Raw genomic sequence first — 14308 nt, 5'->3', positions numbered from 1 at the left:
AATCGGGAACTAAATCTGAGTTCTGATGTTCCTGAATTCTGAACTTAGCTTCAGGTTTAGAATTTTGTTTCAGAATTTAGTTCCTGATTATAGGATCAGGAATTCAAACTATGACTCTGGAACTGAGTCTTAATTATTGAACTGGTTTCTTGATGAGATTTCGGAGTTGAATAAGGTTCCGTAATTTATGCTTGGAATTTAAATCCAGAATTCTGATTTAGGATTTCAACTTCAGAATTCTGGAACTAAATTCAGGATGGGAATGCGCTACCGGGATTCAAGAAATGTTAGATCTGAACTCTGAATCTGAATTTGGGAACTGATTTTTTAACCAAAATTTAATTCCTGAATTCAGTTTCATAAATTAATTCCGGAATTCATTTTCAGTATTTAATTCATAAATTAAGAATTCATCTCCAGAATTCAGAGACTGCCTGCAGGAGCTAAATTCGGACTCTGAACTTAAATTTTGGAAATGAGTTCAGTTCATTCATGTTTGGAACTCAAGTTCAGAATTCAGTTCTAGAATTTCTGGACTTATAAATGAGACCAGTTTTATAATTCTAGAACAAAACTCAAGAAACTTAATTTTTGATCTGAATTCCAAATAAGTATTCTGCAAACTGAATTCAGAGCCTTTTTTTCTATTTCAAATTCAATTGTTGAACTCAGTTTCAGTTCCTGAATCCTGGTCCAGAATTTTGGTTCAAATGTAGATAAATAAATAATGGCAAAAAGCACTTAACAGTTGTAAACATCTGATAAATACCGCAAATCGATTCTTTTTAGAACCATTAAAATATTATCAAAGGATTTTGTGAGATGTATGCGTAAATCCACAAAAAACTACTCTTACATTGTTTGCTGTATTTTGTTACTTTCATTTGTTTCGTTGTGTTACAATTCTGGAAGCAAAGTAGCAAAAATTGCAAAATTTTTTCGGAAGTGTGGAAGAAGTATGTTACTTTTATTCATGGTCACGTCTTCCAGTTATGTCTGTTATACCAACGCGCCTTTTGTTTGTGCGACTCCATTTTCAAAACAATGCTTGTGTGTCGTATGACAAAATCTTCTCATAAATAATGGCATCGCGTTAGCGGTGTTGATTGCATCTTTATATTCACAAAAGGCTAAATTTTGATGTGCTAAAGCTTACTAACGACATAAATCGTTTCTTGTCGAAGAGCGTTTCTCAATAGCTAGGAAGACTGTAATGATGAAGTCTACGTCACGCCAACAGCTTTCTGGACAGGAATAATTTTTCTATACATTAAGCTGTCCAAGTCACTTGATTGGTCGGATTCGGCATCGTGCCATTTCGGAAATAAAGGCTAAGAATAACGTCCCAAAGACAACCGCCCAATAAGAAAATATTGGGTCATCGCATTGCAAGTATACCCAATTTCAGAGATCACTTATTGCAACGAATCGTCTACAGCAAACCTTGAACGGTTGTGTTTATTGAACACACTACGAGTAAATTGAATGGTACTCGCTTCCCAAACTGCTGAAATTTCATTCAACTAATTATTCACGACTCACCTTCCGATTTCGGTACTCAACTCGTACAGCTGTTTTGCATCGACTCCGCGTTCGATCTCCACCTCACGATAAGGAAATGGTGGTGCCACATCTGTGAAATAAAAAAAAAAGAAAAAGAATGGATATTTGTAGTGATCAGCTGTTTCGTTCACACACAAACAAAATCACTGCATCGTATCAACTCAACGTGACAAATCGTTACGGCAGAGTAAATCTTGCTTAACGGTCATCTCGAATCTTTGCATCATTCACTGGCGAGTCTGGTAGAAATAGAAGTTCACAAGCTGGTAGCTTAATTAAACAAACCGAATCTTTCGAAATTAACTGCTTCAGTCTGCTCATCCACTTCCGCTTCCTCCACACCCCGTATTTTATAACGACTGGCTACGATTGCGCCAACAGTAAATCAGACGGTGAGTGCAGTGAATTCTCTTGACCGTCAAATAAGCAGAGGGAAGAAAATGAGGAAGAATGTACTTCCCGTCTTTCATGTCTCGGTCGGATGAAAAAAAAAAGTTCGATGCTTGCCAACTGAGGGAAATCTATTCACTTCAAACATTGCACATTGTACCATAGACCAAATCTGATGCATGTATTCGATCCGATGACTAGTGATCAGTTAATTTGGTTTGCTAAGACAACAAATACGTAAATAATTCAGCATCCACCTGTTGTTGTTGGTCAAGCCGATTGAGGTAGTGATGAGTCGTGCGAAAAATTCAATTGCTACGGACCTCCGAAGAAGCTTTCTCGACGGCGAGAAAATAAACGAGCATTCTTAGTGAATTCAGTATATACAATAGGAAAGGGCTTCGTTTTTGTTGTATTTTTTGTCGAACATTTGAATATTAATATTACATATTCGATAAGTCATAAGTATTTTCAACATTATTTGTTCACGATTAAAACCGATTTCGGCCAAATGCAATTGAAGGAAAATTATCGTTAAATCCTTCAGACAGTACTGTTGGGCAAGTTAAGTGAAAATCGATAATAGTACAGCCTATTATTTTACTCTTGATTTTATATTACATTGACAGAATTTGCCGCTCTGTTGTTATTCTCTAATGCAAATTTAAATATTATTATTGATCTTTTAACTCTTACTTCAAACAAAATAATGTTAAGTTTTATCATTGAGGTTTTAATAATAAAGTTTGCTATTGGTTTGCAAATCACTTCTACCCGGGAAAGAAGAGGAGATTTAATGCCTGTTGCAGAGCAAGTTTAACAGTAATTAACTCCACCGGGCTTTTCCTTGCTCCGAAATAAATAAAAAAATGTCAGCCATTATACACAGCTTGCTGAATTTGCAGCACTCACAGATCGCCTGCCACACCAAGTACTTTGTCTGTCGTAACTTCCCCGAAATATCTACGAGGTTGAATTTCTTCTCTTTTCTGTCGCTGCCAGTTTTTCGCTGTGTCGCTCTAAACAAGAAGTTTTGAGCGCCCAAATCAATCTGTAATCCTGGATCCGAAATTCGGATCCGGACAAAATTCCACAGGTCTATATAGCACTATAAAACCTTTCACCTCATTGGGACCGTTCATAAACTAAGGGCTGGAGTTCCGAGTGTCATGAAAAATTCGAATCAGCTCATCGAGTTCTCCAATTATCTGTGATGTTTATTATTTTCGGAGTTGTCCAGACCGATTTTTCTATTTAAATGAAAGGCCTACTGTCGTCGGTCTAACAATTCCCTAGTCTGCCATTGAATTTTATCCGGATTCCGCTCCGAAATTACAGTGCATGCTTATAAGTGAGAGCTAACACTTCTTCTAATTTGCAGATCTTGTCAGTTGATAGCCAAATTAATACACTTGATTCCTGGTCAGACTTCACATACTCCGATCTGAAAAAGGGCGGATACAGTTTTATATGCACTTTTTTCGAATCGTTGTAACTCAAAAACTGTAACTTGTATACAAATGATATCCAAAAAGAAGTTGTAGGTACTCCAACAATATTCACAGAAAAGATGAACGCAATTTTAGTTACCCGGTAAAAGACTACAACTAGGTTAAGCCTTAGGTATTACATTCCTGTAGTGGAACTTGACCTTCTGTTTCAACAGACTTCGCAGCCGATTCAGAGTGTACAGAACCATTGCATGGCTGGTGCTACAATTCTACTGACACTACGAATCCTTCCAGGTCGGGGTTCGAACATACGATTACTGGATTGTAAGACCAGTGTCCTATGCATTGAACCATTTTGGTAAACTACTTTTTGTACACTATTTTCATTCTATTAACAGTATCCGAGTTACAATGATCTGAAGAAAATGAATGCAAAAGTCCATTCACCTTTTCAGAAAATCAGTCGTAACGGTTTCACCATCCGTGCAAATCAACTGGTATGGTAAACTGAAGACGTGTTCAATGTTTTATCCAAATGGGAGTAGGTGAAGTATGATGACTTGTTTGTTCATTTTTGGAATTGTTTTCAAGAGAATTGGGTTGGTTGAGGTCTCATGCATTGAACTGCCAACCTGGGACAACAACTAGGTTAAAACCGGGGTAAATAAACTAATATATAATAATATAATAACTATAATTTCAAGAGAAAAAAAAACCTTACTTTTTTACCCCCAAAACTTATGCTAGGTGCACATACCAATTTTCAAAAGTCAACAACGTAAAACAAATTTGAATATAATAACACTTTTACAGGAATTAAAAATTAACCGAAAAAAACTACAAGGATCAGCCTGATGGAGTTATTCGGGCTATTGATGTGGAACAAGGAAACTAAAATTTCTTATGATCGATATTTTCAATCAAACAGTTCAATCAATCTTCATACTTTTGAATGCGTAATTGCACAAAAATCTCCTTAGATTGATCTATATTATGTCGTTTTCTTTTGAAAAAAAAACTGAAACTTACTGTTTGTTTCAAATTTTCTTCGAAGTGCCTTGTCGTGTCGCCGATTTAAGTCTGTATCCGACGCAAAAATCTATCTATACCATCTCTGATGATGATGATGATGATGATGATCATGGTCCCTCCTCATACCCCTACAAAGGTGTGAGCAGAACGAGTTATCTAAATGATGATTAATATTTTAGCACATATCTTAACCAGCAAACAAAAAAAAACGATCTGATTAATCTAGCAGGTCTAGATTCTTCTTCAAAGGAACGACTGACCACAAAATAACATTTAAATATTTCGGATTTGCTATCCAGGGTTAATCAAGAAAATTTCCAACCCGGGAAGATCCTTGATCACATCAGAAATCGAACCCGATATCGTTACCAGTATCAGACAGTAATTCACCTGGCCCTTCCCACCGGACCAGTTCATCGCTACACACATCAGTTACGATGGAGTAACGAGACTGCGGATGAGCAAAGCCAAGCCCAATTCCATCAACAACTGTCGATCTCAATTAGTTTCCCGAATCTATTCCTTAAAGTATAAATCAAACCTTGCGATCAAGGTCAAGAGCAAACTTAACACACTGAATGCTAAGGCTCTTTGGCCAGTCCTATTCGTTTTCCAAATAGTCACTACCTGCGAGGCTCAAACGTTTGTAGACTGCTCATTATTATTTCAACTCTCAAACAAACTAAAAATCCATCATCATCATCATACCGAACACAGTAACTTAAAACGTCCTACAATAATATATATAAACAAAAGGAAAATAGAGTCTTCGTAAAAAGTGAAAAAATAAAAAATCTAAAAAATTTTAACTAACTAACTAAATATTTGCTTACAAAGCGGACTTTATGTGTGAAATACATAACTTTTTGAACTCCACCAATGTCGTTGCGCGTTTGATCTGTCTTGGCATCGAATTGAAAAAACTTATTCCCTTGTACAATAATGAGCATCAGATGCGTTTCTAGTATTGTACCTATGCAAATCAGTTCCTCTTTCAATTCGATCACACAAATATCGAGGCAGCATGCCATTTAAGATCTTGAAAATAAATACCATGGTTAAGTAGTAAATTCTCTGTTTCACTGAAAGCCATTGTAATGCGTTCAGTAGAAAATGTGAAAAGGTGTATCTACTACATTTTAGAATTAATCGCATGATTTTATTTTGAAGTCGCTGTAATCTCAAGATTTGTGTGTTATTATCAAGGAACAGATTGGATGTGTAAAAGTCAATGTGTGGTGAAATGACTGTTTTATACAAAAGAATCTTACTGTGGATCGATAGGTCATTTCTCAAACGATACAATATACCGTACTTTTTGGCAGTCTTCTTGATGACGTTATTAATATGAGATTTGAATGTTCACTTTTCATCAATTGTGACTCCAAGATACTTCATTTCTCTAACGCGATCAATAGTTTCACCATCAATTTCCACATTGGCGTCATGGCGTCGTGTCCGAGAACATGAAAGCAATCCTGTATCACTTTTGAGTTTACATTGTCAATACCAGTCGATTTTTCCAAATTAAAACATTTTTTTTTTTCAATTATTCAAAAGTAATTGGTTGAAATTCATCAAGTATACAATAATTATTCATCGGCTGCGTTATTTCAACGGGTTCACCTACCAATTCAATACTTTGATTGATCTGCTGAACACTATTTATGAAATAACTGTTGAATTTTTCAGATATAATTTGTTCTGTGTGCTCCTCTATACCGTTAAAAATTATGGTTTTCGATGCACTATGTGTAGGCTTGATCAACTGTTTGAGAATTTTCCATAACTCTCTGCTGTTTTGTTGATTTTGATCGATCTTCCTCTGTATGTATTCATATCTAGTCTTCTTCAGGGCCCGTGAATAAATATTTCGTGCTTGTGTATATCTACTCCAGTGACTATCATTGTTAGTTCTACAGAATCTGTTGTACTGTTTATCCCTCTCCCGTTTTAACCGTAAGAGGTTTATTGAGTACCAACTACTCGAGCTGTTCAAACTAACATACTTTTCAGTTACTAATTCATTAGTAAACTTTTTCAATATGTCAGTAAGAATAGATGCCCTGTGGTCCAAATTTCCAGTCAACTGTGTAGAACCCAAGCTTCTTGATACAAGTCGAGATAGGGTTTGCTTTGAATAGTTTTTCCAACAGTTGATTTTCACTACTCGTTACGGAAATTGCAATTGTTTCATGATCTGAAATTATGCAATAGTATTCCACATTTGAATAAACACCGTCGAAACGTGATCTATCAATGTTTTATTGTATCTCGAAATTCTTGTAAATTCATTCACAGTTTGCTTCAAATTGAAGCATTCTGCTAACTGTTTCAATTGATTTGAACCTTGATCACTGAGCCAATCAATATTAAAATCTCCAGTAATAATATTTAGTTTACCAAAATCGACGAAATTCTCCCACCAGTTTTCTAGAATTTCCAGAAACTACCCAACGTTCACCAAAACAAATAGGTCTTACGACAACCTTTTCTCATGCCTATTCAAATCCAAAAAACGGCATTTATCTGTATGATCAGTGAATTATCGGTATTTTGAAAAAACACATCTGTATAGCGGTATAGAAGTAGGAAATCAGTATAAATACCGATGAATCGGTATATCTGGCAACGTTGGTATGTACTATCAAAGTAAAGAAATCAGCAAATTTAAATTAGATATGATCGAATAAATTTTTTGAAAGTCCTATCCGTTTCAATAATCTTTTAATTAAAACGTTAATTTAAAGGAATATCCAGAAGAAGTTTAACGGAGTGCCTTTTATTGAAATGACCTTTGGAATAAATTGACAATTTGATTCAAATTAACTAGATGTCATACACCAACGGTGTTGGCTACTAATTTGACTAATAAAGCCATAGTGCTACATTTCACTAATAATTATCCAACACAAATCGTTCAAATATGCCATCCAGCCGAAAATGGAATGTAGTAAACAAGTCGTAATTTATAAGATGAAGTCTCTGTATTGGCCTCAAATAGCAACACGTTCGAAAAGACAAGTGACGAATAAACGTCAATGTATGATCCGGATTGAAATAAATCAAGGTTTGCTGATCAAAACTACTGAAAATGATGTCTAAACTGTCTTACGACGAGGATATGGATATCGCGCGGCTAGGCGACGGCTTCAAGAGAACCGGCGCTATTAAAACGAGTTAATGTAACGCGAAGGAAATAACATGAATTAATATCTCACAATTTAACGATGTTCTGTATCCGTTCTCTTCCAGACGATGGATGCCACGGTGACCGCGAAAAACGACTGATAGAAACATACATTTCTCGCAGTGATCAAATCCAAATAGCTGTCACTACGTTGAAAACGACGGACATGGCTTGGAACCAGAAGTATTTGTGCTAAAAATATGTCTGTCAATTTCGTTTCTTTTTCCTATACTGACATGAAATTCGGCGGCTCGTTCAAATGGACGCTGATTAACTGTTAAGTAACCCAGCAAAGGCAACCCCAGGCAACTTCTTTAAAAATCGACGCCACCCCCGTTGCTTCGCCAATGTGGATGCGCTGCACTTGATTATTTTTATTACCATGACCACCAGGAAAATGCTAATTAATCGCCCTGTCTACTACTCAGAATGTGCGAGAAAGAAGTGTGAAAAGGTGTATTTTTATACGTCCATGTTTGACTTGAGAATCGGGAACACATCGAAGAATGCCGTGCGATGATCACCCGCGTTGTTATATCTGTTGTATAAGTATGGCCGTTTTAAGGTAACCTAGTAAAAATATGCTAGCCATTAGACGTTAGTACACTACACGGTCATTTGTACGTAGATACGAAATATTTTAGACAAAAGTGCAAGGTCAAAATCTAGCCTTAGTTTCGTGTTGCCAGCGTATGAATCTTCATTCACAAGGTTTTCACACTCATTGGCTTGACAACGAAGGTGGAAAGCCCTTTTGCACTTCATTTATCACGAGAACTAAACGGACCGCTTGTTGTACACCTTCGGAATCCGCGTTGGTTTTCAATACACCGACTATAGTCAATGACGCTTTCAAGAGCACGACGTACGGTCATTGGGAGGAAAACAAATCTAAGAATACTAAATTTGTCTTTCGCATAGTTTTCCCATCTTAGAAACTTCCATTCCTCCGAACAGCCACAGCTTTTCAGACGAAGCAAATCGATGTGAGCTGACGAGATGCTGTTGAAGGAAGAAAAACACGAGTATCTGAGCAAGTGTCTTGGAGGAGAAGCTGGTCAAAGGGAAAACGACACCGACCGCTGAGGAAAACCAGTGGTCGCTAAAAATAACAACAGTATGGCGAGAGTTCGAATCAAGACGAAATAAGAGAAACAAGTCGAGCGGCAGACAATTTGTTTATAAGTAAAAATACCCTGTCAGTATCCCACGTTCTGGCTGCCATTTTTTATGCGGGAAAATTCTGCAGATCTGACGAACCCAAGTCGTTGTGTTAATCTAATACCGTTTTCGTTTTAGAACCTACACGCGGGCAACTCTAACTCCGAGTAAAACGAACACGTGACAAGCCCCCTAAACAACAACTCATATAAGAAAGAAAAAAATAACAAACTCGCATGGATGCGTGGTGCGAACCGAGAAAATTTTCAGAGCGAAACTACGCGATTGGAGTCCGATCTAGATCGACCCCAGGTTGCTAAAACAAACTCATCAAAAGTTGTTTTGGCGACTCTGGGTCAGCTCTCGGGCTGCTCTGATCAATAAACGAAAATGGTATAAGCAATCAAAAGTTTTTGATTTGCACTAAACAATGGCTGGGGGTTGTATTTGACTCCTGATTGACTGATTTTTAGAGATTATTCCATTCTATAACATGTTGTACTTCATTTTGATTACAACCAAAAATTTTAGCACCGGGCCAAAATACATCCGTCACCCTTTTTAAACGACGGAAAAGCTATTGCCTAATAAGTTAAGTAAAACTTTTCGTTGCAGAAACTTTTTTCTTTCAACAAACTTTTTAAAAAAAAGCCGTTAAGGGTGAAATAGATCGATGATTCTTATGAACTGTTTCTGGATATTGATTCGTGCTAGCATATTTAAACAGCCAGTTCAAGGTACTAACCGTACAATAGTTAGAAGATTGCAGACAATACAACCCTTCGACCGATCACAGATAAGCAAGACACTTGGCTCAGTATCCGGACAATATTCGGTTAAAAACATTGACCGTAAAGCCTGAATATTGAGTTTTCAATGCAAAAATCGTATGAAAACATATTTTCCTTAATAATCGGACAAAATAAATCATTGAATACAAAAGCCGTATGGAAATTTGGGCTATTTTTGAGAAATCTACATTTTCATCCGGTTTTTCATTGACAGTTTCTGAGCCGACTGACTGCGGACAAAGCATGGATCTACATCATTGTATTGCTGCTTTGACAGAACCGCTGATAACTATTTTCAATCGATCATTTAATTCTCCATTGTACCATTTTCCTTTTGAACTCCGTCATAGATGGTTTGCAACTTCTTCCAACATCCAGTGCTCGTTGATTCTCCATAAGCATTGGCCAAGATTCGTGCCCGTAGACGACTACCTATCTAGTCAAAGTTGTGTAGATAGGTAACTTCTCGCAACAGCGAAGTTTGCTCAGTCGAAACATCCTGCGAAGTTCAAATAGGCACGATCCCATCAAGGATCGCTGCTTCTTTTCATGTACATTGTCATTGAGGTATTGATGTCAAGTTCTATGGGTCAGGGGTGGAATCATGTAAGGTGATAAGTGACTATCACCTCCTGGTGATAACGAGGTGATCACCAGAATGTTTGGAATCACCGAAGGTGATCACTTTTACTATCACCATCACCGGTGATTGAGCCAACTTCACTCCATTTATCACCTGTCAAGAAACGTCAATTTTTCAGGAGTAAAATATGAATGTGGCGTATACCGTTGATATTAGGAGGAGTAACATATGAAAGTGGCGTATACCCATATAATATTTTGAAATCTAAAGTTTTATTCCTTTAGTTTTCAATTTTTTCATTAATTCGAGTCATGTTTATCAATGATGATTTGTATGGATCGAAGAGTAACGTTGGAAAAAATTACCTGCGCACAAACAAATAAAAAAAATCACTTGTTTGTTTAATTTAGCGCCGATTTTTATTTTTCAATGGAAATCAATGTCACAGTCAATTCTTTGGGATAAATTTGCTAGCTTTGAAATGACACGAATTGTTAGATCTTCTTGATGTTTCACAACGGATGGCATTCCTCTCGAATGAGAAAGATCCGTTAAATAATTTCTTGTATAGTTTTCATTCACTTTACGATTATGGCATTTCACAGAGCTTTCAAATGCTACCTCCATTTTGGAAATTTTACCCACCGGTACTACGAATATCCACTATGATTAGCAGCAACTAATTGTCCAAAAATATTGCCTTATTTAGTTCAACTCACAAGAAGAAAATTAAGAACGCAGTTTAATCTTTTTTACTCGTTCAGTTGAACGAGACTGATATGTCGCTTACTAAGTCACGGCCATCTAATTCTACTGAAAATGTTAGCAAAGATTTTTTTATGTTACGTTATGTGCAACAGGAGATGTCTACATTCATAAACTTATCACTTTTCCAGAAAGCAATTTATCTTTGACTTTACGAGTACCCCAATGATATTCCTACAAATAATAATTATTACATAAATGAATTGATTTAATTGATAAATACTACCGTTCATTCTATGAATTCTTTAAACTATATAAACTAAGTTACTTTTCATTTTGGTATTTCATTCTGACACAATATCAGTACGAATTTTATTAAAAAATTATCCTCTCCGACCAATATTGGTAGGTTTTTTATATCAGTGGCTTGAAATTCACCTAACGGACAATAATTTATAAAGCCACTTCTCAAAAAATCAAATCACTACTGAAAGTGATAACTAAATTGCTATCACCTCCATTTTGACATGAAGGTGATTAAATCGCGGTGACTATCACCTTACGTAATGCCAACGTTTGATAGTGATGTTAGCCTCTCAGCAGTGGTGACAGAACTTGGTGATTATCACCTTACATGATTCCAAATTTTCAAAAGTGATAATCACTTGGTGATAATCACCTTACATGATTCCACCCCAGGTTTCAGTTAGTCCGATGCATATTTCCTCCATCTTCTCAATGTTACGTGGTATAATGCCAATGTCATCAGCGAAACCAACTATAGCAGAACGGACTTCGCTCTATTCCCGCAATGTAGAATAACAGACGAGAAATGCCACCACCTTGCCCTAAACCCTTCACAAGATTCAAATAGACTCGAGTTTATCCCCGATATTCGCACAACTTACATCACTCGATCGATCGTAGCCTTGAGCAGAAGGAAATCCGTAGCCGTGCCTGATCTTCTATAGCCAATCTCGATCGATTGATCGATAAACAGGTGATGTGTGCGCACATTGTAGCATTTTAGCCAAACTTGGTGGATGACGAACAACTGATCCGGGGTAGCACGTTCGCCCAAGAATCATGCCTGTCATTATCTAATGAATTTGTGCTAAATCAATGAAACTCGACGGCATGAGAGAGTACAATGTAAGCGCACGGTACTTAAAGCAAAATCTTGACATTACATTCCTTTTGTGAAATTTGACCTGTTTCAACAGACTTCGCAGCTGATTAATAGCGTACAGAACCATTGCATGGCTAGTATTACGGTCCTACTGATAATAAAAGTATAACCCTTCTAAAGCCAGGGCTCGGGCATACGATAACTGGCTTGTAAGACCAGCGCCCTATGCATTGAACTGGCAACCCGGACAACAGCGCATGGTACTTGCGGCAATCATTTTTGTGGATGGTAAACACGATTCCTTCCATTCACTTCTCCGGTAAAATATTCCTCCTGATCTCGGTAGTAACCCAGTGCAGTATTCGATCTGACATTTAGGCTACTCAGCCCAATTATCGCTCTGTACATTGTCTCCCTTCTTACATGTCATATCACCGATAAAAATATTTACGTCTATGCACAGGCAGCCCGGATATGACTGTTACAACTGAACGTAGAACGCTTCTATCTCGTCATCAAGATTCCCTTCATGTGAACAGAGTACGTTGATAAAGCTGTAGTTAAATAAATGATCGTTAATTCTCTGCTTGCACACCCTTGCGGTGATCATCTGCCACCCTCACTTGTCCTTCTGCCGTCTCTCACTCGTTGATGCGGCTTACCAAGCACTACGAAGCCAGACCCTAGTCCGTTTATTGTGCCACAGTATTGGTATGAAATAGCTGCCGTCACCGTCCCGTCCAACAAACCTTTTGTAGCACTATGATGTTGAAATTACGAAGATTTAGTTCGTCTTACATGATTCTATTGCAAGCGGGCGAAACCTAGTGACTTACTGTTCCCTGTTCCCAGTTTTCAATTGTAGCCCTTATTTTGTCATGAAGCTCTATACTGATTATTCCGGCTCATATCCGGGAGTTCTCATGTGCAATATTATAAGATAACGATCATCGAAACGTTACAAACTAATGTCGCCGAAAATATGAATTCTCTATCACGCAATATAGGCTAATTATAACTTACCCGGCGAATGACCGTAACTAGGTTAAAGCCAGGTATAAATAAACGATATAATAATAATTATTATTATTATAACTTCAACCTCATTCCTAGCTAGATCACTATAAATTTTAATTATATAAAGAGAAGGGGACACAAAATACCGATATCTCCGTTTAAAATGGACGTTCTATGGCTTGTTAGAAGCTATTACCCATAATTTAAGTCCTAAAACATATTTTGTTTACAAAACCAATTGTGACAGATAGTGTCAAAAAACTGCATTTTTTTCATCAAAGTTTATATAACTCGAAAACAAATCACCAGATCTAAAAACAAAAACAATAGCTTAAATACTTCCAGGAAAACCTTTCATTTGCAATCAATTAGGTCAAAAACGATCCAGCCAGCCCTTGCACACACATACGGACACCCATACATACACAGACATTTGCGCAGTTCGTCGAGCTGAATCGATTGGTATATGACATTCAGAGCCGGTGAAACATGTTAAGCCCAGGTGGGTAATTTTTCGTACCAGAGAGAACGACCCACTATTTTGAAGTATTATTTAGTCGATTTTTAGATAATATTTTGTTTCGATATAACTTTGCATGAGACGCGTAAATTTGAAGCTTGAAACGTTTTCGATATTTTGTTTTTCTGGTTTTAACGTGACCAAATTAAGCAGTCATCCGGAAAAATTGTGAGCAAGTTTTGATAATCGTTATGGATGAACAAAAAATCAAAATCCGACTGAACTGGAAGTGCTTTTATGATCGTATGCGGAAATCTGGGCATGAAAAAAATCTTTTCCAAATAGGTGCCTCGTTCGCTCACAATCTATCAAAAGCAACAACGCATCAACAATCCAGAGAGCTGGTCGGCACTGTTTAGTCGCAATAAAAATGATTTCTTGCGGTTGTATGAATCAGTGGACGAAGCATGGATCTATCTTTTTTCTCCGGAGTTGTTTCAACATTTAGATGGGGAAAACGCTACAGGTAGCTGCAACAAGTATGGCGTCAGTTTTTAGATGCTCGAGATATAATTAACGTCGACTATCTCGAAAAGGAAGTACCAACAAAAGTTTTTAGTTATTAATGCGTTTGAAGTATGGAATCGTAAAAAACGGCCTCATATGAAGCAGGAAAAATCATCTTTAACCAAGACAATGCACCGTGCCACAAGGCAATGAAAATAATGGCCAAATTGAACGTATTTGGCATCAATTTGTTTCTTCACCCACCATATTCTCAATAACCTAGCCCCCAGCGACTACTTGTCATTCGATGATCTGAGAGACTGAAGCCT

The 14308-nt window shown here is 37.1% G+C and overlaps 1 protein-coding gene across 7 annotated transcripts in view; it reads right to left on the bottom strand.

The window, feature by feature from the left end:
• Positions 1-14308, bottom strand: part of LOC131434630 (calcium/calmodulin-dependent protein kinase type II subunit gamma) — a 40021-nt gene that overhangs the window by 13911 nt on the left and 11802 nt on the right. For 4 of the 7 annotated variants that reach the window (XM_058601548.1, XM_058601553.1, XM_058601554.1 and 1 more), the window contains exons 1-2: positions 1730-1787; positions 1543-1633 (exon numbers count right to left, since the gene is read on the bottom strand). In XM_058601548.1, the coding sequence (XP_058457531.1) occupies positions 1543-1633; positions 1730-1787 (149 nt within the window). Of the gene's footprint in view, positions 1-1542; positions 1634-1729; positions 1788-14308 lie in introns of those variants that run through there. The other 3 variants (XM_058601550.1, XM_058601552.1, XM_058601549.1) reach the window with 1 other exon arrangement.

This window comes from Malaya genurostris, chromosome 3, assembly GCF_030247185.1.
Source record: "Malaya genurostris strain Urasoe2022 chromosome 3, Malgen_1.1, whole genome shotgun sequence".
Classification (NCBI taxonomy): Eukaryota; Metazoa; Arthropoda; class Insecta; order Diptera; family Culicidae; genus Malaya; species Malaya genurostris.
Note: the sequence above shows the minus strand (reverse complement) of the source record. Positions and strands in the feature narration are given on the sequence as shown.